The 23,029-nt window shown below is 43.1% G+C and overlaps 2 protein-coding genes across 2 annotated transcripts; both read left to right on the plus strand.

Annotated features, from left to right (window-relative positions):
* Positions 1 to 117: 117 nt before the first annotated feature.
* Positions 118 to 18,291, plus strand: LOC100120832 (dnaJ homolog subfamily C member 9). Its single transcript, XM_001601536.6, has 4 exons — positions 118 to 508; positions 896 to 1,210; positions 1,295 to 1,461; positions 17,852 to 18,291. The coding sequence occupies exons 1-4, from the start codon at positions 412 to 414 to the stop codon at positions 18,077 to 18,079; spliced, it is 807 nt and encodes a 268-aa protein (XP_001601586.1). The 5' UTR covers positions 118 to 411; the 3' UTR covers positions 18,080 to 18,291.
* Positions 1,881 to 4,966, plus strand: LOC103316706 (leucine-rich repeat extensin-like protein 6). The gene has a single exon (XM_008211812.4). The coding sequence runs from the start codon at positions 2,396 to 2,398 to the stop codon at positions 3,530 to 3,532; it is 1,137 nt and encodes a 378-aa protein (XP_008210034.1). The 5' UTR covers positions 1,881 to 2,395; the 3' UTR covers positions 3,533 to 4,966.
* Positions 18,292 to 23,029: the final 4,738 nt, after the last annotated feature.

Here is a 23,029-nt window from a genome sequence, read left to right on the forward strand (position 1 = left end):
AGCGACAGTACCGCCTTGTCGGTAAAGGCGGTAACTAGTATCGATTCCCAACGGCGGGAAAAGGGAAAGAGTCGTTTGTACTTATATAGGTGCGCGCGCGGAAAAAGCGAATAGGAATCGCGCGGATTTATTGGTGAACGATAATCATCGTTATATTCCTCTGTGTACTTATACCTATATATGCAAGACACTTTGCTCGGAGAAATTTGGCGCGAATCGCGCAGTTCTTGCCGAAACAATATCGAGGCGCGACGAGCGCTCTTTCCGCGATATATTTATATTTGTTGCTTACTTTTTTTTCGCGCGCGGGACACTTCGCTGTGTGTGCAGTACTTACTGCACTGGATTCGGAGATAAGTGATCCTTTTGAGGTACTTTTTTACCGGAAGAATCGCTAGTTTTCGCTGAACGATGGCCGTGGGACTGTTGGATCTGTGCGAGCAGTATTTCGGCGCGAGAGACTTCTACGATGTGCTGAATATCGACAAGACTGCTAACGAGAAACAAGGTGAGCGTAGGAACATAACCTATCTGGATTTTTGCGAGGATGTTTTTCTCTCGCGAGAAAAGTTGTTGTTTGGATGAAACTGCGTTGTGTCAGTTCGTGAGGATCGGAATTCCGGTGGTTTGAGATTTTTTCGATTGACGATTAAAAGATTGTCCTTTTTTTGATTGTCTTCCTGGGGAGGAGCGAGATTTAAAATTTCCGTTGTCAAGTCGGTGCCTGTTTCAACAAGTCCGTTGTGCTTTAGAAGACATAGATGTTTATAAACGACTTAGCGTTTATCATAGAAAGCTAGAATTCAAAGTCGATTATTATTTGAAAATCATGGATGTAAGATTTTTAATTCTGTTCGAGGATGAAATTGCATAATCTTGTTTCATTTCCTTCTAGTGAAAAAGGCGTACCACAAGCTGTCTCTGCTCGTTCATCCCGACCGAGTGGAGGAAGCAGTAAAGGAGGAAGCAACAGAGAAATTCAAGGTTCTTGGCAGGATCCACTCTATTCTCAGTGATAATGATAAGCGAAAAATTTACGATGAGACTGGTCAGTTTGACGAGGACAGCGAGGAAGTTGTCATGCGCAACTGGTCCGACTACTGGCGCACACTGTTCAAGGAGATCACGGTGCAAGATATTAATAATTACGAAAAGAACTACAAAGGCTCAGAGATTGAAATCAAGGATCTGAAGAGAGCTTATATGGATAGTAAGCTAGCCCTTTTAAAGTTAATAAGTGAATAAGTAAAATTCTAAGCCAATTTACTAATCCATTCTGATTTGTTGCTTCAAGGTAAAGGTGACATGGATTACATCCTAGAGTCGGTTCCTTTTACAAGCTGCGAAGAGGAGCCACGATTGCACAAAATCATCAACGACCTCATCGAAAAGGGTGAGGTCCCAGAGTTTGAAAGCTTCACCAAGGAGGACGAGAGGAAAAGAATGAGGAGGAAACGCAAGGTAAGCTTTTAAAATTTGATCTTGATCGTAAAAATCTTGAAAAAGTATGAATGCCTTCTTTTCAAACATTCTCGTCCCACAAAACAATATTCAAATTTATCACTAACAGCAGCGTTTCTAAGTATGAATAATGCACTGGCAATATATACTAATTTTTCATATTTACCAGAAAAATACAATATTTAAAAGCTGAAGCGTATTTCTCAGTTTTTATTTGCGTTAAAAATCCTTGCAGTCGGCATAAACGCGAGGTTTCTCATTTTTTCCGTTTTAAAAAAACATTACGAGAGATTATTTTCTAAGTGGAAAATCGAAATTAAACAAGCCTCCTCGTGTTATAGTCTCTAACACGGGATTTAGAATCCGCTTATACGAGTACAAATTACCGACTAAGACATTCATATTCATCAGTCGAGACGAGCGACTGATGCAACATTGACACCCAGAACACCTCTCAATCATTACATCTCCGACATTGATTTTTCCTCATCCCTATAACACAAACTTCAAGACGATCGAAACGCACGCCTGGCTAGATTCAACCGTTCGACGTATCCACATCCTTCAGCCGCCAAATTCAATTAGCGAATTTTCGTTAACTCTCTCGCCATATCCCTGAGAGCGATTTCGCGCGCGCTAATCGACAAGGTCCGCCGCAATTTTTTATCGTCCGATTAACGCCGCATCGAGTGTAGAGCATGTAGGAGGAGATCGTGCATACGCGGAAGGCATACACACCAGTCGCGGGGAGCAGCTAGTAGAGCGAGCGGCAGCCGCGTCTAGAGTGGAGTGGGGGCGAGCAAGTAAATAAATAACCAGCTAACGTCCGACGCGAGCTCAGTGCAAGCTTCGACTCCGATCGCTCGACACGCGCGCGTCCTCGTCTCTCGCATCGTCGTCGTGTAAAAGAGAGAGAGAGAGAGAGAGAAAAAGAATGAGGCTACACGCGTGTGTCGCGGCCCTGCTGCTGCTCGTGCAGCTGGGCGCATCGCAAGTAGGAGCCGTGTGTGTCAAGGTGGAGAGTCAGAGCACCGACCCGAAGTTTGTCTGCGAGGGAGGATCGATCGCCGATCTCGACGCTGTGCCAAACACCGTCGAGGAGCTGCAGATCAGCAACATGCCCATAGGTCGCATCACCGAGTCGACCTTCGCCAGGTTTGGACGCAACCTGCTCGTCCTAGTCTGCACCAACTGCTCCATCAGCGACATCGACGACCGAGCTTTCCGGCGACTCAGCAACCTCCAGCACCTCAGGCTTGACAACAACCGAATTAAGGATGTTCGCGCAGTTTGGTTCGAAGGACTCGGCGACCTGTCATACCTCGACCTGAACAACAACGGCATCGAGCGCATCGACTCCGAGGTCTTCCGCAACGCGCCAAACCTAGCCGACCTGAGGTTCTCCGGCAACCGTCTGGAGTGTCTCGATATCGAGAGCATCAGCCGACTGCAAGGTCTGATGAGGCTATACGTCAACGAAAACCCCAACTTCGGCTGCCCCAACGCCTTGAAGAGGTTCCTGATCGAGCGTCACCTGGAGTCTCCGTCCGACCCCGAGTGGAGCTCGGTGGTTCAAGACCGAGTGCAAGCCATCGGTTTCGGTGCGAACACACCACCGGTACCACCGCAGTACTACCCCAGCAGCACACCACCGGCTTACACCAGACCTCGCTGGACCGAGGTACCACCGACGAGTCCACCCACGGAACCGCCGACCACTTTACCACCGACGCAGCCACCCAGACGACCTTACGTTCCCGAGACCATCCAGCCGTCCTCGCCGGACTCGAGCTTCTCCATGCAGCCGCCGTATTACCCACCCCAGGTGACCCAGCAACAGATCAACAACTACCAGAGCACTATGGTCCAGCAGAACGTCAGCACCACTGTCAGCAGTACCGTTGCCAACATGACGACCAACACGACGACGGCGAAGGTTCTACTGGCCGGACAACCCGGACCGGTAACCACCACGACCGAGTGCCCCAACGCCGCGTCGAGCATCTTCGGGGACTCGACGCTATTGCTACTGATGACGATGTTCGTCGCTCGTAAACTGGCTCTTCTTTGAAGTGTGTATCTGTGACTATATATACGAAGGTGCTCCCAGTGCGACTCGAATATACGAACGTTCGAATTCTTATATATATAAAGTTATCTCCTCTTTGTATACTGTAACATGTATGTGCATCAGCTTTATGTGTCGTTTCATTGTAAGATAAATAGTGTCTAGCGATTCGGTGTTAAATTTCTCTACTATTATCCACGTTTTACTAATAAATATCGAGTAGTTATACGAAGGAGCCTTACGCTTGTTCTCTTCGAAGTGCAGTGTACACTCGTTAACTTAAAGATTATGTTTTATCGAAAGAAGCAAGTGTTTATACTTGTGAAGACTTTGAATAATCAGCCGAGAAAAAAGTTATCTTTCGACAGAATCTTAGCAGTGGCCTTGTTCTGCTGACTATTGCATAAAGTCTTCGCGAGTATATGACATACAATGTATTAGTTTGTTAAAAAACATTGTGTACAAACGCAGAGTGTAAATATTAAGATGCGCGTAAAACGATAAAACTCATCACCGTATATGTCTATATATATATATTTTTGTACACGTTGTGCAGCGAGAAACGCGAGGCATTTATAACAGAGCCACGGCGTCGAGTGTATCGAGTTTATACGGTCGTGCTCTTTTTTTCAATAAAGAAAAGTACAGTGTAATTACCGCCTCGACGATTCGCGTTAACCAGAGGGATACGTATAAAAGCGAGTCAAGAGGGGACTCGGGCGCGAACCGATTGATGACGGCTGCGAAAAGCTGCGATTTAATCGACGCGGATATTATGCCTCTTGTACACACGTACACAAACACACACTTATGTACTCCGTCATCCTCGGCTTCGCACACGATTATTGCTTTATACATACGTTTGCTATTTGTTTGATGTTTGGTAGTTAAGGATGGGATATAAGAGCTTCTCGGACATGCAAATATGGGACGGATTAGTTGGAGCAAACGATGTAAATGAGACGACGCGCGTCTCGGATCATATTCTTACTTGCGTCTTCTCGCATCTTCTTCGTTTTTTTTTTATTACAACCCGCGGATTCGTTATTAACTACCAAACGTTAAAAACTAACATTACGATAGGCAATTAAGTTATTTGCGTTTAAATTCATGGAAGAGCGATTCCGATTGCGAATGTCTTCTTGATTATGTGGAATGCATGTCATAATTATTGTAATACATAGCTGTACTTCTCATACGTCGACTAATATCGAATTCGTATTAATGCAGTTTTCGTTCGAGCACGACTACAGTTGAGTAATTATCGTCTCCACTTTTTTTTAAAAAACAAGCATTACATACTGTGCTCACTTTTAATAATGCATTAATACTTATCGAGAAAAAAAATGTTAAGGATAATATGTTAAAAAAACTAAATTATCATTTGTTTAAAGCGAAAAAAAAATATTTACAATAAAACCTAAACTTGAAAAGTGACCGAGTGCTTTTGAACTCTATACCCATCCTCTGTGCTACGAGCGTTGTTTACTATATAAAACTCGAACTTCTCGCCATAAAACACTTCCTTCAGCGTTAAATAATTGATATCCTCAATAACAGGAAGTTGTTTGGAAACTGTTCCGTGAAAAAAACAAGGCGTAGGCGGTGCGTACATACGTAACAGTATCCCGTATAGAAAAGGTACCACTTAGAGGATTGCTCAAGGCATAAAACATCGATTTCGAGAAAATTGATCTTGAATTTAATCACATAGACGATCGACTATAAGATGAAAAAGTCCAAATGTATAAACTTTCGATATCGCAATGCGCATCAGAGCAATTATTAGGAAACTCCGTGATAAATCGTTTCTCGGATCAGAGCTTTCATCGGAAATAACGAAACCTTGACAACGCGCGGTAAACTAAAATACTAATGATGTAGAGGCCGGAAGGAAGGTGTAACGCGAGGTGTAGGTAGAACAAATTCTGATCGATAGAGCTCAGTGCTAAGTCGCTGTGTAGAGGTGCATAATACGTCGCGATGGCTTATTTCGCGCCTCGACGTTATCTACCGTTCGCATAATGCATGAGTGTTTTTCATTGAGCGATTATCGCGGAAATTCAAGTTCGCGCGTACACACAAGGTTTCTTAAGGATCTATGGAAGATTTGCCTATTAATTTTGTAATAGCTCATTGTCTGTACGCCTTGAAAGAGTTACACCGTGTGGCATATCGCGGGGCTGACCAAAACGCGATCGTTTCTACTCGAGTCGCGCAATAAATCGGCTAATTAAATTTTCATCACTTAGCGCTCCTTACCTGAGCTCACGTCTGCGGTGTCGTGATTCGTCGGAAAGGCATCGAGTGCGCCGTGTTTGCTTTTTAAATTATTTTTATTATATTTTATTTATTAAAAGTCATATGCATATACCTTTATAAGGCTTCCTATAGAGGCAAACGAGTTCCCTGTTCATAGGTATGGTAAATATAAAACTTAATCTAAATCTAGTATTGTATATAATGTTTTTTTTTTTTTTTTGAGATTGTACTAAAAAAATAAAGCTCATATTTCTAATTTATTTTACACTACATTACATTTCTTATGAAATGGTTAAGTTTATTTTTTATTGTGATAGTTGTTGATTATCGTCAGTAACTACATAACTTTCTACATGCCCCTCGAACAGCGCAAGCCTTACACACACGCGTATATAACACATTCGTACAGCGAAACATTGTAAAGCGAATAATAAATAAAGTCAAAAGGTTATACGCTTCAAATTAGTAGGCTCTAATTAGAAACCGACCTCGAATTTTCCGGGCTTATACACATCGCACTATACTCCAAAGTGCTCAATAATCACCTGCCGCTCTGAAAGCTCTATATATACAGCAGTGTAAATCGGCCGCAATGCAGAAGCAAAAGAAACTCCTATATAGCCCATAACACACAAGTCACCTATATAAAAGCCGAACACGCGATCGAGTCTGAGAGATGGGCGCGAAATATATAGCCTATGCGTAATAATCCGGTGCTCCCATTACGACACGGCGCTATACACCCGCGTTACGTAACGACCTTCTCGCCGCCAAGAGAGTCTCATCTCTTTGATGCCAACGCGAATATAATACACACTGTGTATTGCTTCCGTTCGGACCTTGATGGTGTACGAACTTTTTCGGCGCTTTGGAATGCGATGCCCGCGCTGTGTATTATAATACGGCTAGCGCGTGCGGATTAATTGAGCCGCGAGCTTAATAGACCCTCGACGCTGCGGGCGAGAAGTGCTGGAATGTGATGTGTTTCTTTTTTTTTTCTCAGCGTCGATTAGTTTACTAGGCGGGAGAGCTTGGAAGGGCGTTTATCTTGGGCTTGAAATTTAAGGTTCTTCTCGAGTGTTCGATTTTTCTTCGGGGGTATCGCGGTTTTATGCTCTTCGGGCCAGCGCTTGAATTGAGAAAAATCGCTGTGACGGTTTTTTTTTTTCTTAAACTCGCGGTAATTGCCGGATTCTTGTGAAATGAGTCATTAAATCCCATCTTAATAAGTTTAAATTGTCATCTCGAGACTGCAACGGTTCTCTCTCTCTCTCTTCTTTGGGTATGCGTGCATCGCTCGAACGAACGATGAATTACAACGAGTGCAGTCCGTTCGAAGCATCGGCAATGAGGTTACGCGAAAAGAAGTAATTGATTTTTACACACCCGGTCTGCATAATCGCCCACTTTGTAACTCGATCGGCTGCCGAGAGAGTCCATTGTAACGTGAGGAAAATCTCTATTGTCTCAAGGTGACGATTGAACTCTTTTTTTTTTTTAAAGAAAAAAACGAACGTCTTGAAAATCTCGATTTTGTTAGCATTGCTAATGGGCATTTGTTTAGAAACCACTCGTTGCATTAAAACCTCGTGATCACGCTGACTCAGAGCTGCGGGAAAGAATGAATATTACGCGACGGAATAATGCAATACAGTTAGGGAGAGGAATAAGGAGGAGGAGGGACACAGTGTATATCATTGAATTATCATCGTCGCATCTATCTCCTAGTCATCCGTAGACTATTCCTACTCCGACGTGTGTGTGTGTGTGTGTGTGTGTGTGTGTGTGTGTGTCACGCGTCAAAGTGAATTTTCATGTCTTTCCTTTTTACAGCTAAGTAAGCGAGTTACCTTTATGCGCACAATTACCGCGAACGACTACGTAAATAGTACACACGCATCGGTGTCGCTCGTATAAAGACAAGTGGCCCGCGCCGGGGCAATAATTTTTTTACGTTTATTCGTCCGGCCGTTTTAATATAGAATTATATCGTCGTCGTCGGCAGTGAACGTGTCTCGTGAGCGTTGAACTAATAGACGCAGGCGTTAAAAACAGATTTTTCATCGCTATTAGCGCGTCAACCTCTCGCGCGGCAACGACGCTAGCACAAACCGAGAAGGAAAGTTTAAATATAAAACAAACTCTCTCCGCTCTGGGTTTTCCAAGCATCGCATCTGTCTGATGATACGAATTTTTCTCCCATCATTTAGCTTTCATAAGCCAACGTGTTCACACCCACGTGTCTGTGTGTGCCTGTGTACGTAAGTTATAACGGCCGAAAGTTACCGCAGCTTCTGGTACAGGTAAACACACCCACGCGATTCGAAAGTCCGTAAGCGCTGTGGTATACATAGCTGTGTGTATTATGCTACTGGTATATTGCGAAATCGCGTCGATAAATTGCGAGCGAAGGAGAGACTCATTTGTCCGGTGTGTACAAGCTCGATGCTGTGGCTGCTGTAGGAAAAGTCGTGTCGCCCTGGAATTCGGAGTACAGAACACTGCTCGTGACAAATGCACGACTCTTGGAATAAGGCCGTAAGGCACTCGTTCTTCGCTTGTGTTCCATAGGGCTGCGGCTGTAGTAAGACACCATGAGATCGGTCACGGAGATGGTAATGAATCAACGGCGGCTTTTTTTTTAATTGTCCTTTATTGCTAGCGTTCTCCAGACTACGTCGCGGCTCTTTTCTTTCATTGCCATGTAACCGAGAGAATATGCATGCGAGAGAGATAATACGCTGAAGCTATGCGTATACGAAGGCGAATTTTTTTTTTCCTCGAAGACGGAACGAATTTCATGATGCGATACTTTGTTGTCGGGAAAATTGCGACGATTATTTTTCTATAGTGGACGAGCTGTGGTGATTAAGACATTTTTGTTGTTGACGGGATTTTCATTTGAATTTCTAGCAGGTTGACATTTGCACGGAATGTCGCCTTGATAGGCCAGAAGCTAATTGCATGTGAGCGGACAAAAAAAGTAATGAATAAAAATGAGTTTGATGTATATGCCGTGCGTGTAGAGATAGCATTTGGAATATTTTCCATTGCTGTAGGTTTTTACAATTGTTTTTTTTTAACTTGCATTCTTTCGCTAGGAAAAATGTAACGACATGCGCAAGATAATTAGTCGATTAGTGACTATTATATGAATTTTTGATGCCAGTATAGTAATGCATTTTCTTCAACATTCTGTGTTAGAGACGTTTATTTGTTTTTAGCGTTACTAATCCTATATCATACAATTGTACTTATGAAAAGTGAATATTTAACGTGTTTTAAAGCAATTTAATCTTAAATTTCAATTTTTCGATGCAACCAGTGAGACGTCAGAAGCATTACTGGGTTTATGCTGGTATTAACTTCCTCTGTGTGCGATTAAAAATAAAATAAGTAACGTCTTCATGAAAAATATAAGTTCTGCATGCATACCACGCATTCAATAGTTTCAGCAGGATCTACATTCACGTTGTCTCTAAAGTTGTCGTGTATACATTGCGAAATGCATGAATCTCTAACCGATTCAAAAGATGGACTTTTTGAAGTATAATCTAATGTTAGCAGAACAGCTTCGCAGCCAGCGTATGCCTTGTAATTTAAAAAAAATCGTTTTTTTTTATTAAATTATAATAAAATTAATGGAAATAGTAAGATTTACTTACAGCTGAATTCTTGCGACAGTGAACAGCTACAATGCTGGCACAAAGGGCAATAGTAACGAATATAAAGTAACGGAAAAACATTTTCGTAAATTACAATTACACTGAGAGAAAAGAAACATTCCAGCAAACAGATTTGTTAACTGTTAACATAGGCATGTTTGATTTGAGCCAATAACACGTATATGTTAATAGTTAACGTAGCTATGTTATATGTCAAATAGCTGTATGTTAATAGTTAACATATGGCTGCCCTTTACGATTTTTCATAGACTTTATGAAGTAATCAGATAAAAATTATTAGAAAACACACTTGTATGAATTTTATTAATGCTGAGTAACTTTACAGTGATATAATGTCAAAATTCAAAATTTTGTCTTTCGTCAGCCTTTTGGGTCTAAATAACAGATCTGATAGTTCTAGAGATAAAATAATGAGTGGGATTCCAACTGATTCAGCAGCCTCTGGCATTTCCAAAAAGGTATATATCAACTAGTTTATCACTATTAGTTCAAAATTTATTGGAAAAATTCAGTAGTGTGTTAAACATCATATCGTCATCATTCATTGTTCAGATTTGAATTTTTCCAATAACTTTTGAACTAATAGTGATAAAGTAGTTGACATATACCATTTTGGAAATGCCAGAGGCTGCTGAATCAGTTGGAATCACACTTATTATTTTATCTCTAAAACTATCAGATTTTGTATTTAGACCCAAAAAGCCGATGAAAGACAAAATTTTGAATTTTGACATTATACGATAGCAAGTTTTCCTCAAAAAGCGAATAAAATTGCAATAAAATTCGATTATTTTCTCACGTTTTCTATAAAAAGCTTTGTTTTTTGTCATCTATTAGAAATATTCAAACATGTATGAACAATGCATTGAAATTATTTCAAAAATTGATTCGAACTGGCATTTGAACTCAAAAACTACAAAACGTATTGAATAAACTCCCGTTTTGTTCATATCTCATCGTTTAAAAATAATCGAAATAAAAAAAGCAAAATTCTAATTATGTATACACGACGCACGCATTTTAATAGATAAACGCAAAAAGAGCCATACCTAGCTTTTACCGATTAATATCGCATACAACATTGAAATGAAGTTTAATCACTTTCTGCTCTGATTACTTAGGCTGATGCATGTGATCTTACGCAAGTTAATGACACGGCATTAACAAATTAAAATGGTGTACGAACGAAACGATAGGAGTCGGCTGCATACGATTATTGTTCAATCATAGAATCGAAACCTTGACAGTGTTTAATAATGACATTCTAATAGTTCTTGGATTCATATGGAGTTCTGTTAACTTTATTATTTCATGCGTTTATACATATAGTGATATTATGAATTGAGCTGATGAGTAATGTTACAATTTCGCAAAACTCTATGAATGGGTCGTCTATCAAACGTTAGCATATTTTCAAGTAAGATCAGATCGTGGCCTACATAAACTCGGTGTTCATAGCTTTATTAATTAAAGCTGTTGTAGTTATGCAAACGCGGAAAAATAAACAATCATAATTAACGCACGTAATTATTTTTATTGCTATAATTACCTGACTGACAATTGATTTCGCAGTAGATTATTTACGATTGTATATTGAAGTAAAAACAAACATCCTGACCACTTCAGATCAAGTTGGTATAAACAGCCCACTTCCTATAGCTACTTTTTTTATAGCTACCATTCAGTTTTCACGGAGAAAAAATATCCAGAGCTTCCGGAATCAATCGTAGTAACCTCAAGCCGTATAGTAGCCGCGAATCAAAACAATTGTGGACTGGCCCTTTCCTACTGTTTGAACTTTCCGGCTATCTAGTTTCTGGCATGCGACGATAAGTGGCATATAGATAATTTCCTGTTACTCACATTACAAATTTGTACTACAAATGGATATAAGGCGGTGTGTCACCTATAAAACACTAAACCGCCTGACACAAGTTAACTTGTTTAAACACTTTACCTGGATATGGTAAAACAGTACGACTATCATAGAGTTCATCATCTTCTGGAAACTTGATCTTTTTCTCTTTTGAGCTTTGTACAGCGCACTATGTCTGAACGTAGTCGCCTTCTTGGGCCTGTTTGGTCCACTTATGCTATAACTATGCCAGTCCACATTTGTATATAATTTTTTCGGGTTCACTTTTGTTTTTTCTAGAATCTTGATATTGCAAATGAATCGACGTTCAGAATTGATAAAAACAGCTCTAGTAAAGCGTGATTGCTGTTTCATTTCAGCCAACGCTCTATAACTGTATATAAGTATTAAATAAACATTGGTGTATATACACCAGTTAATTATAGGCACATTCTTTTCCTTTGCGGCACGAGACGTTCGCCTAAACAATGCGATTTGTGAGTCAGGAAACGGTTAAATGTGTGCGAGATCGATATTAAAGGCAATAAAGTTCGCTACGCCGTTAATTTCACTGCTGAGCAAAACAGTGTAAACTTGAATTTATTGGTAGGGAACAATGTTGCAGAGAAAAACACTATTAAGACTCAGATTAACGAGCTTTACGTGCGTTACTCTTGTATTGATGGATTACAAACATACGGGACTTCGTGGTTTCGCGATTTTACTGCTCTTTACACACGTGATTCTGATTCTAGTAGTATAAGCTAGTTTTCGGAATTCATCAGTTTCATTTAGCTCTCTAAGAAATTTGTTATTGATTTTGAATCTTCACTTTTAACAGAGCTTACATTGCAACAAACCATTATGTAAACATTCAGACTTCACAATGTGCACTGGGAAAAATCCATCGTTTTGATAACGATAGAACCGTAGATGCCAGCTTCAAAGTTCAGAGGTCAATAATCGATGCTTTTAATAATTGCACGTCTAAGGTATTCCCAGTGCAGCTTCACGTAATGTAGTCGATACCATAATAGACGTCGGTCGTTGCCATGACGACCTTTTTTTGATTCCACGTACTATGGAGAAAAGGTATCGAACTCACGGCTGCTTATACGTAAGTTTATGCTAATGAGACTATGATCTCAATCTTCGACACTGCAGCACAAGTGAGTTTCGTCAACCGGTTTCTATTGTTAATCATATTAAGAAGCTCGTCACATAGAGCCGACTATAAATCGTCGGTACCGTAATAATAGCCACTAACTAAATGCACAATAACGGTATATACTTGAAGAGTCGAAGATAGGCGTAGATCGTTTTTGAACAAGTGCCAGTGTAAAGTCTTCCCGATTCCATTATAGTTAGTTATTGGCCCACCTGCCCCTCTCCGTCTTACATCGCATGCAGTGTACATCCAAGAAATATCGAATAGAGTCTTCCCAGGGTGTAAATCACAGCCACACCCTTAGAATTTGGAGTTAAAATTTCGGAAGCCAAATGTGAAAGTCAGTTCCCGTAGCTATCCTATTCCCTATAACACACGCAACATCGTCTCGTCAGCAGGAAAACATTGTAGCACGCGAATCCAAAAAACAGCTCTTACGCTTGGGTAATGGGATACGCTCGCGAGATGCATAAGCGCGTGAGTTTCAAGTTCGCGATTGAGATGCGCGCGCATAGCTGCATAATACACGATCAAGCGAGCCGCTATATTCCGAGTAGATCTGCACACGCGAGGGTGCAATGTGCATTAACGCCGCGCGGCGCTGAAGGAGATCGTTGTGCGCGCTGCACACATGCCCTGAGACGAAGGCAAGGCACGCATACGCATAACGTGTATGCGTGCGCTGCAATCAAGGCAATTTGCTACGCGCGGATTCTTCGACGATGACGCGCCTCTCCTGCATCAGCAGCAGCAGCTAAGGCAGTATATATATATATATATATATATATATATATATATATATATATATATATATATATATATATATATATATATATATATATATATTCGCGCGCGAGCGGATTGTTGCATAATCAATTGATTGGCGGCGTTCTCGGCCTCTACTCTTTCTCGGCTCTCTCGATATGTATGCAAGTGACGGCGCCTCACCCTCTACTCTCGAACGATGAACCGCAAGTCTCGCGCCTCGATTCTGCGATTGGCATTCCCTGCAGCACACTACGCGCGTATGTGTGTGTGTGTGTAGCCGCGGTGTCACTTTCGCTCTGCGCTGCTGAGGTTCAGCTATCTATCTGGATCTACGTCAGCTCTGTCGACCCTTTTTTCAGGGTCGAAGAGACGCATTTCTCGTTTGCGCAATACTATAGGCTTACGTTATACGCTGGGAGAAAGTGTTTTACGACTTCTTTCGGCTTTCACGTGATGAGGCTTTTCCGGAATCTCGAGTTTTCCGGTGAGGCTGGTATTTACAGAGATGATACAAGCCTATTGGATAATAGCGTGTAACGCAGGAGCTTTGTCTTGTGTGTGTGCGTGTGTGTGTGTCTGGGGATATTTTGGGGGCTTACCTGTGCACGGTTTAATATGCGCGTCAGACATGAGTTTCATCTAGTATAGTAACCGTTAAAAATGATGCTTGAAAATTCAAATTAGGCTGTAGTGATATTTTCTATTCTTGAAACACAAAATCTCTCGTGATGAATAGACGTATAAGGACGTCGATTACATTTTCAATCTACCGATGCGAAATTGAAACGTGGATAGATAATCACATAGCCAGTCAGTGATTGCAATGCGTCTAATTGTCCATCATACACAAGCTTCGATTAATCAACTTCGATGTTTTCAAGCGATTAAAGGTCGCCTCTGCGAGATTTAATTAATCGCATCTTTTGAAATTAAAATTTTGATTTATAATATGATTAAAAAATTATCATTCTCAAAAGTCACAATATTTTGTAAATAATGCGTCGGGTTACAAGCAAGCTCAGAATGTATGATTCAACGCTACACGCACAGCGTTTCTCCGAAAGTTTCCAACTTGCCTCTATACAAGCCTAGATCTTTTACGACGTCGAACAATACAAGAGTCCCTTCTTCGGTTGAAAGAATACTGCTCTGCAGAACATCTGGTGGCAAGGCCCAGACATTCCATTTTTACTGCTTCTAGTTTTTATCTTCTCTCTTTCGAATGTTCCGTATACGACTGGAATATTATTCGAAAAAAATTTTCTTCCTGTACGTTTATTGTTTGCTTGGACGTTGGAAACGAAAAAAAAAAACTGAATTGTATCTAGAGCTGTTCACCTTGCAGTTGTGCAACGGTGTTTCGTGACCGATATGCGCAATTATTTCGTTGATAAAAATTTTCGCGAAGTACGTTTTTTCCGGCTAGTTGCAATATTTTATTTTCGATATTTTGTAAGAAAAAATTTGTAACGTTTATTTTTAGCACACGATTTTTGCGAATCGCGATGATTTTCTTTGCGATTGATTACAAACGCATCGCCACGATATTGTATAACCGGCGACAAAACCGTGGACTTCAAAGCGTCACCCACTCAACGAATCCATGTTTGCATGTTGCTAGGATAAACATTTTTTTTTTATTTCTAGAAACAGTACAACGTGAAAAATGCTTTTTTTCCTCCAACGTGAAAAAAAGAAAAAAATTAAATAACGTCACCTTCACTTTTACGATCAAATTGACGCTCTTGAATTTTCAAACAAAGCTCCCGCAGTCCAGAAGTAGACAGGAAAACCGTAACCGCTGCGTAATCGAAATCTGTTTTGGCTTCGTTTCGTAGGTGTATCCATCACGCAAACAAGAGCGTATCTGTTTCTTAAAACAAGGTATAAATAAAAAAACTTCCAGAATCAACGAAAATAATCCAATTAAAGCCAACTGTATCAAATTACTCTAGACGCGCGCGCATAAAATAGAGCGTTCCTAATGAGTTGCAGTACATGCAACCGCGTGGCAGCAGTCGTGTATGTTATTCGCTCACGAGAGATCGAGCAAAAGCAGACGCTGCGATGATTCCCCGCGCGAATTTTTCCCCCATTGACTACTACTGTGATCCGTATAAAAGCTCGAGAGGGCGGGCACCTATACTGACGTTGCGCAGCTATAGGTTGTGTAACTCAGTGTCTCGGCCGAGAGTTTGCCAAAAATTTATAAATACCAGGCCATCTCACTGTAGAATTTGCACTTGACGTGCGCGGGCCGCTCCTCCTCGCGTTTCGCGCCGATGCGTCTAATAGAGATAGGGGCCGGGGAGTGAGCAGCGGCACGAAAGCTCGTATATAAGAGCTTGCAAGCTCCCGATTTGCCTCCCTTGACGTTTCCGTTTGTTTTAACGGGGGCCGCTGCTGTCCGCGCCCTTCTTCCCCCCCCCCCCTCACCTCTTTGTTATAACCACGATGAAACCTTCCGGCCTCTCCCATCATCATCGCGGCACGTATGGTTTTAGGCCGACGAAAAAACAAACGTTTCAAATGGATTCGTCGATATCAATTTCTTCTCATCGCTTCCTCCCCTCTGAATTCCTCGCTCTTTATCCTACACGGCCTGCGCGATTCAGCACTGCCATGTAGAAAAATTCTTCTGTTTACGCATTGTACTGTTTATTTTCAAGGTCAGGGTGTAGCTAAAATAGCATAGCTGCTCAAGCACCACCACCTACTTTCACTTCCACGTATTTTCGCCACGCGAGATTTCAGGGCTTTCGAGGTCGAGCTTCTCTCTCTCTCTTGCGCGCGCGCGCCCACTGGACTATTTTCCCTCGTTCTAGGAATTAGCCTCGAAAAGGCCTCTTTTTATCGCTGCTTTAGCACTCGCATAAGGCCGATAAGTGGAGCTTCCTATTTTCCGGCTGTTTTAGTCAGAATCTTCGCCAAACTCGTCGATCTAATTGATATAGGTGTTTACATCGATCAAGATTCCTGATAGCTCAACACTGTCGTAAAAGCCGATCGAGAGCAGAAATTAGCGAGCTTCTTCGCTTCGATTCTGTTTTTTTTTCTCTTTAAAATTCTATTTCGATCGCGTAAAATAGACATCATCGCTAACTTAAGAACGGACTAGCTTCAAGAATCTTCTCCTCTTTGCATTCCTGCGTACGAGATTTATTTATAAATAAAGAACCTGCAACCGCAGCAGCAGCAGCAGCAGCAACGATATTAACTTTAACGAAAATATTGTTCAACGCCGCTCGTTAATTATAAATCTTAACCAGCTCCTTCATTCGGAAAACCATTTCGTAACTTTTACTACACTCGCGCGTTTGTCTCTTTTATTGCACAGCTTTCTCTTTCCGCGAGATGATGATGACGCGCTGCAAAACAGACGTGCGGATGCTTAATGCTTCAATAATCCGCTGCGCGAGTGAAAACATGCACTCGCATGAACTCGCCAAACGCCGCGAAAATAGACTTCGGAAAGATATGCCTATGACCTATAATACAAATACGAGTCTCGAAATATTTCGCGGGCTTTCGGCCGTTTGAGCTCGACTTAACAATGGACTTTTTAACGAGAGGATTTTGTGATGGAGGAGTGTGAAAGCTTTGGTTTTTTTTTAGAGGAGCTCTTGCGTCGTATTAGATCTGAATTTATGGGTTCGGAGAAACGGTTCTTATATGCGTTTGTTTGAGACTTCGGGGAACGAGATGCAGGACCGATAATTTGCTTAACTGGCTCATTATTTTTGCGATGATGTGACATCTGTAGTGTTATGATTATGATATTATTAACCGTTTTAGAAAGTTGTATGCAAGGATTTTCTTTTCAAACGATTACTTTTTAGGTTAATTTTAGTTATTTTTAGTTTTTCAAGTATATCGTTTTTTAATGTTTAGTTTGTTCCATTTGCATAAGCGCCATTCACTCAGCTTCTATTAATAACTCGCGCGAAAATGATAGCGAACGCGTATTTAAAAATAAAAAATTATTAAAATTGTCGATTCTAAAAACACACTTTATTTCAACTTGAATCATAGGCTCATGATTCAAGAGTAATTTCGCTGTATAAAAACATAATCGAAAGACGCATTAAAACTGAGCCTATTTTATCTCATATACGACCCTTTTTCTTGCCCATCACATGTGCCGACGATACGTCGCATCAGTAGCTTTCAAGAAGCTTGTACGGGCTTAAGACACTGATGCAGTTCTTGACGTGCGGGCGTTCGACTCTCGATGATAGATATAGACGGAGCCGCATTCGCTGAAGACTCAAGAGCTACTGAAAGTTATTCTTACTATAGGACAATAAAGCATCCATTCAATAATGCTTTTACGCGTTTCTTTTTTCGTTTAAAAATAACAATGCACAAAGCGACGCTAAATCATAGGCCATCGGTTGAATATGTTGTATTTAGCTGTCAAAGGGTTATAAATTAGGATTGTGGGCGATTTGTTGATTTGTTTGCAAAAAAAAAATTTTTTATATTCTCGAAAGAATGCGTATTTTTCAAGAGATTAAAAATACGGCATTATACACAAATTGGCGATGACGATTATTTACACTTGGAAACTTGTTTATTTTCAGTGGGCAAAGGAAGCCAAAGAAGCGGAAAGATTGGAAAAAATGCGAGCCATCGAGAAAGAAGACGCCGAGAAGAACGGCGACCTGGCCCTCGCTATCCTCAATAAAAATAAGTCTAGGGCATCTCAAGCAGATAATTTCTTCGACTCGCTTATCGACAAGTACGCGAAGCAAGCTGAGAAGTCGAAAAAGGCCACGTCGTCGAAGAGCGCGAAAAAGAAGAAAGCGTAATGAGTTCTTCGTTGAAAATCAAAATTTTTTTTATAATCGAACATTTATTTTTTTTAAATTTTGTAAGTGCTAACGTGAAGAGTATCGCGTAAATGCTATTTAACGCACTCGTATAACAAGTTTCGTACGTCTAAATTATTAGTCTGTATTTGTAGAAAATAGTTTGATAACTTTATTTTTTATGTAGTATTACACGTTTTTTTATACAAAAATCAGCAGTGTTTTATTCGTTTTTTAACATAAGAGTGTTGTTCTAGAATCTTTTTTGTACCATGCTAAACACGTGTCTTGGCCATCATTGGTGAATACCTACATTATCGACAGCCAATGCAAGCACTCGATCGGTACCGAATTTAGCCACTGTAGATGATCGAATCCTCCGAAGGTACTACTCTCGGTCGATAACGTCGCGATCTGTTTCAGTTCCGTAGGTACCGTCGCTGACACGATATTTCAATATTTCCAATATAGAAAAGCGTCACTGTGCAAGTAAGTCGAACGATTAATTTAACGACGATCTAGGCAAGCTGTTTGCACTTCTCAAACAATTTTTTCACCCGAAGCTTCTCGCAACGCACAATTGCACTTTCAAAGCGTTTATATTCACGCGAGCCTTACATAAAAGATTAATTTAATTCCAGCCAAGCTGCAGCACGTCGAGCGTTTCGTCATCGCACTGCGCACACCTTTCACAAATATCAAACGACCAAAAGGAAAAAAGCAACGTCCTCCAAGCGCGCTGCACAAGGGCCGGCTTTTCAGCAAATTAACGAGCGGAATATCTAAGATTCCTCTGGCATATCCACGCCGGGGAGGAGCTTTCGTCTCTGAGCAGAAGCCGCAGAAGAAACGAGCATCAGCCGAAATGAAAAATGCGAAAGTGAAAAGGGAGAAGAAGCCGATCAGCGAGAGATAGCGAAAAAGCGGCGGGAGCCAATGAGCATAATGCGAATTCCAGAGTCGAAAAACGACATCGCTCAGAATTTGCCAATTTCTTTCCGCATAGTATACAAAGAGACAGGGGAAGAGGAGCGAGCATCGTGGGCCGAATGTCTGGCATAGCATCTCCCGGGGTATATAGAGACGCCTGGTAAAAAGCGCAACATAAGTATATCCCCGAAGGTAAAAGAAGCTGCGCAGCGAGAAAGAGAGAGAGAGAGAGAGAGAGAGAGAGACGCCGGCGGCGGCATTAAAATCCCGCGAATTCCGAGCTATTTTCCAGGCTGTTCCTTTCTCTCGCACCCTATGCGCGTCTGGGCCCGTTCTTATTCGGCGCTTGCGCGATCTGTAATTTTTCGGCCTGCGTCTCTCACGCGACGAATGACGATCGCTCCTCCTCCTCCTACTTTCGCGCACACGCGAGACATATACGCGAGAGAGCAACAAGAGGAGCATGAACGACGCCGAGAGAGGAGAGGGGTGACTTTTCGGAGGCCGAAGAGGCAGCAGCAGCAGCAGCAGGAGGAGGAAGAGGTGGTATAGTGGTGGTGGTGGAGAAGAAAAAGAGGAGGAGGAGGAGGAGGAGGAGGAGGAGGTTGTACAAGGAGGAGGGAGCGACATTCCAGAAGGCGGCGGTGGCGGCTCTCGTGGGAAACTTTGAGAGGGTGGCCTGACCGAGGTACTCTTGCGTATGTATATACGTGTGACTGTGTGTAAGTTCAATATCAGGCTGTGATGCCATTTTCCGAAAAGTCCTCACACCCTCGTCGATATTTTGTAGGTCGAGAGAGCGCAGCGGCTACCACTTCGGCGTCGGCCGTACACAAGTAGTACGACTGGTTTTATCGCGGCGCGACAGATCGCTCCTACTGCAGCAGCCTCCGCACAAACGAGCCGCGAGATGTATATACGAGCCTCTCTCTCTCTCAGCTCCGTCGCAAGATGAGAAGAAGAAGAAGAAGAAGAAGAAGAAGAAGGTGGAGAGTTAATTGAATCCGAGCAGCGTATAAGTGGAATGGCCTATTCCTCCTCTGCAGCCACTCTATCTTTCTCTCTCTCTCTCTCTCTTGCTCCCTCTCTCGTTCGCTTTTCTTATTCTTCTTTCTTTCCGCATACCTCCTTTGCTTTCCACCTTCTCGTTCCTTCGGAGCTTCTCCCACTCTTCTTCTTCTTCTTCTTCTTCTTCTATAAACCTTCGCGCCGCTCTGTGCCTCAAGTTCGCCTTAACTTTGCCCTGCGAGAGAGAGAGAGAGAGAGAGAGAGAGAGAGAGATGCGCACACACACACGTTCGTCGGTGCCCTTGCGCAGGAGAGGAGGCGAACACGCTGTACGTATATCCGAGATATGCTGCTGCCCACGAGGGAGAGAGGAAGCCGCGATGCATCTGAACGCGGGAGGAATTCCTTATTCCTTTGTCTCTGCGCGCGCGAAGCCGTATAGTCGCGCATAATGTGCAATGTATTTATAATGCAATATATTGTTGTACACTATTTATCCGCTCTATAACGATTCTCTCCTCGGCGCCTGGCGATTATCGCGATGTAAACTCGCGCGCTTATGGACCATCAAAAGGAGAGCTAAAGGCCAGAAGAAAAGCATCGCGCGGAATAAAAACAAACTTGCGCGGAGGGAAGATCGCGGCTAATCATACGCTTCGCTTCGACAGCGCCGTGGCGCGAAATTTTAGTGTTTCAGAAAACTAAAAGTACATCACCCGGGCGTCCCACCTTTAACGACGCTTTAAGACACTCAATTTTCGAGCGTAATAAAACAAAAGAGTAATAGGCTTTCGATTCCTCTCGACACTGTTTTTCGATAACGGCACATTTTCGAAGGGCCCCCAGAGAGAGAGAGAGAGAGAGAGAGAGAGAGAGAGAGATGAGTCGCTGCGTGATGTGAGAAAGAGAAAAGGTTCATACGCGCGAGCGCGCTAGAGCTGTCGCGCGGCTTTTGAAAGCCGATGAAGTTCGGGTGTTTAGCCGAGAGAGATAAGGATCTTGGCGGCGGCGCATCGAAGCGCCGAGAGTAGGGATTCCACAGAGGCTTTTTTCGAAAAAATCTGATGTCACTCGGCTGGAAATTAGCCGGAACAGGCGCTGCGCTCTCGGCGCAAGATAAAATCTCTCACGATTACGAGCGCGCGCGGAGCGAAATGCGAGGATTCTTAAGAAAAAATTATCAAGCGAGGGAGTATACAACAATATCCCCTGTGTTGTATAGCGCCTCTCGAAAGCTATTACAAAATTACATGGTCTCGACTGGTATAATCGGAATAATCGTACGCGGCGATCGAACGTGTGCCGCGCGCGGCTTATAAATCACTGATCGATTCGTTGATTGGCCGCTTTTTATCACGTGATCTAGTGATATACGACTCGGAATGAATATAATTTAACAGGTCAGTGGCAGCGGCAGCCGTGTTCCCTCTCTGCTTTTTTTTTTCTTCTTCGTTCTTCATCCCGATTTCTCGTCTGCGCCGCCGAACAAATGTTCGCGGATGAAAGTCGGCGGCCCGCGCGCGGTATATTCAAAAGACACAGACGCGCGAACTTGTTCCAATATTTGACGTTCTCGGAAAAAGCGCGCCGGGCTTTTGCCCAAAAGCATTAATAATTTATCAGCCGCGCGCAAGTGTTGAGTAATAATACGAGGAGATCGAGAGAGAGAGAGAGAGAGAGAGAGAGTGTATTATACGGCAGCGGAGTTGTGCAGCTCTCTCTCTCTCGAGAGAGAGAGAGGGCCGGCCGGCAACGTGAGAAAAACGTCGGATGCTCGTATACGCTCGCTAACTCGAGGCATTTTTTTTCTTGCACCTTCTCTCTTTCAGTCTCTCACGGCCGCTGCGGGAGCAGGAGCCTCGTGTGTGTGTGTACACACACACACACGCGTGCGCAGACTGGCCCAAAAGAGAAAGAGAGAGAGAGTAGATGCGGATAAGACAATGGACGCTTGTTTGCCAGTGAGAGAGAGAGGGCGCGCGCCGGTGCGACGACAGAAACACCGAAGGAGTCTCTCCCGACGACTAGCATCAGCGGCGAAGAGCCTCGAAAGAAGAGGGCCAGAGAGAGAGAGAGAGAGAGAGAGAGAGAGAGAGAGAGAGAGAGAGAGAGAGAGAGAGCGGTATACTAATACAAAACCAGTTGGCGGGTGAGTAAACAAAAAAGGACGAGACGCGAGCGAGAGAGAACGCATCCTCCGAAGCTACTCGCGCCCCCCCCCCCCTCAAAGAATCGACGGAGAGAGAAGAGAGCGAAGAGAGGAAGACGCCTGTGTGATGGCTCTGGGGTTTATTGCTAATTCGAAATATATCTCTCAAAAGGAGCGGCGCGCAATTTGAGGGATTATAACGAGCCGCGCGCGGGAAAAAATATACGCCGCCGTGCCATAATATATATCGTATAATCCTAGCGCGAAAATATATACAACACGAGCGGAAGTCTCTCGTCGTCTCGCTCTTTCTCGCGCCTCCCCCTAATTGACAAATTGGAAGCTTATTAGAGGCGAGTCCGTACTGGCCAACGGCGGCGGCGGCGGCGGCGGCGGCGGCTGATGCGCGACCGGTTCGCAGCCTCGATGTGAGAAACTCTCGCGCCGCGAAGAGTGAGAGAAGGTGGAAGAAGAAGAGGAGGAGGAGGAAGAGAAGAAGGAGCGTGGTAGCAGCGGCAAGCAGTGGCTCTCTCCCGGCACGGGACGGTCCTGGCAGGGAATGCCACCCAAGCCGGTGCGCGTGCGCGCTCGCTGTGTGGCCTCGAGGCTCCGGAGCGTGCCGAGTGCTCCCGAGCGCTGCCGAAGCGCGCGCCGCTGGGCCACCCCGGTAGAGCGCGCGCGTGCCGTGATACGTGTGGTCCACATCCATATAGCACGTAATACACGTCCCTTTTTCTCTCTCTTTCTCCACTCTTCGCGGCCCCAGCAGTCGTCCGCACCTCGGCTTGACTGATATACTTTCGCCACTTGCTTCTTCCTCTCTTTTCCTGCTTACTGCTTGGCTACCGCTCGTTTTTTTTTTT

The sequence above is a fragment of the Nasonia vitripennis genome, chromosome 4 (assembly GCF_009193385.2).
Source record: "Nasonia vitripennis strain AsymCx chromosome 4, Nvit_psr_1.1, whole genome shotgun sequence".
Lineage (NCBI taxonomy): Eukaryota > Metazoa > Arthropoda > Insecta > Hymenoptera > Pteromalidae > Nasonia > Nasonia vitripennis.

Bases quoted from the DNA above. Each gene is read 5' to 3' on its own strand.
- LOC100120832 (XM_001601536.6), top strand. From the start codon at position 412: ATGGCCGTGGGACTGTTGGATCTGTGCGAGCAGTATTTCGGCGCGAGA. The intron at 1,211-1,294 runs GTAAGCTAGCCC...TGTTGCTTCAAG, and splicing joins GAAGAGAGCTTATATGGATA to GTAAAGGTGACATGGATTAC. The intron at 1,462-17,851 runs GTAAGCTTTTAA...GTTTATTTTCAG, and splicing joins GAATGAGGAGGAAACGCAAG to TGGGCAAAGGAAGCCAAAGA.
- LOC103316706 (XM_008211812.4), top strand. From the start codon at position 2,396: ATGAGGCTACACGCGTGTGTCGCGGCCCTGCTGCTGCTCGTGCAGCTG.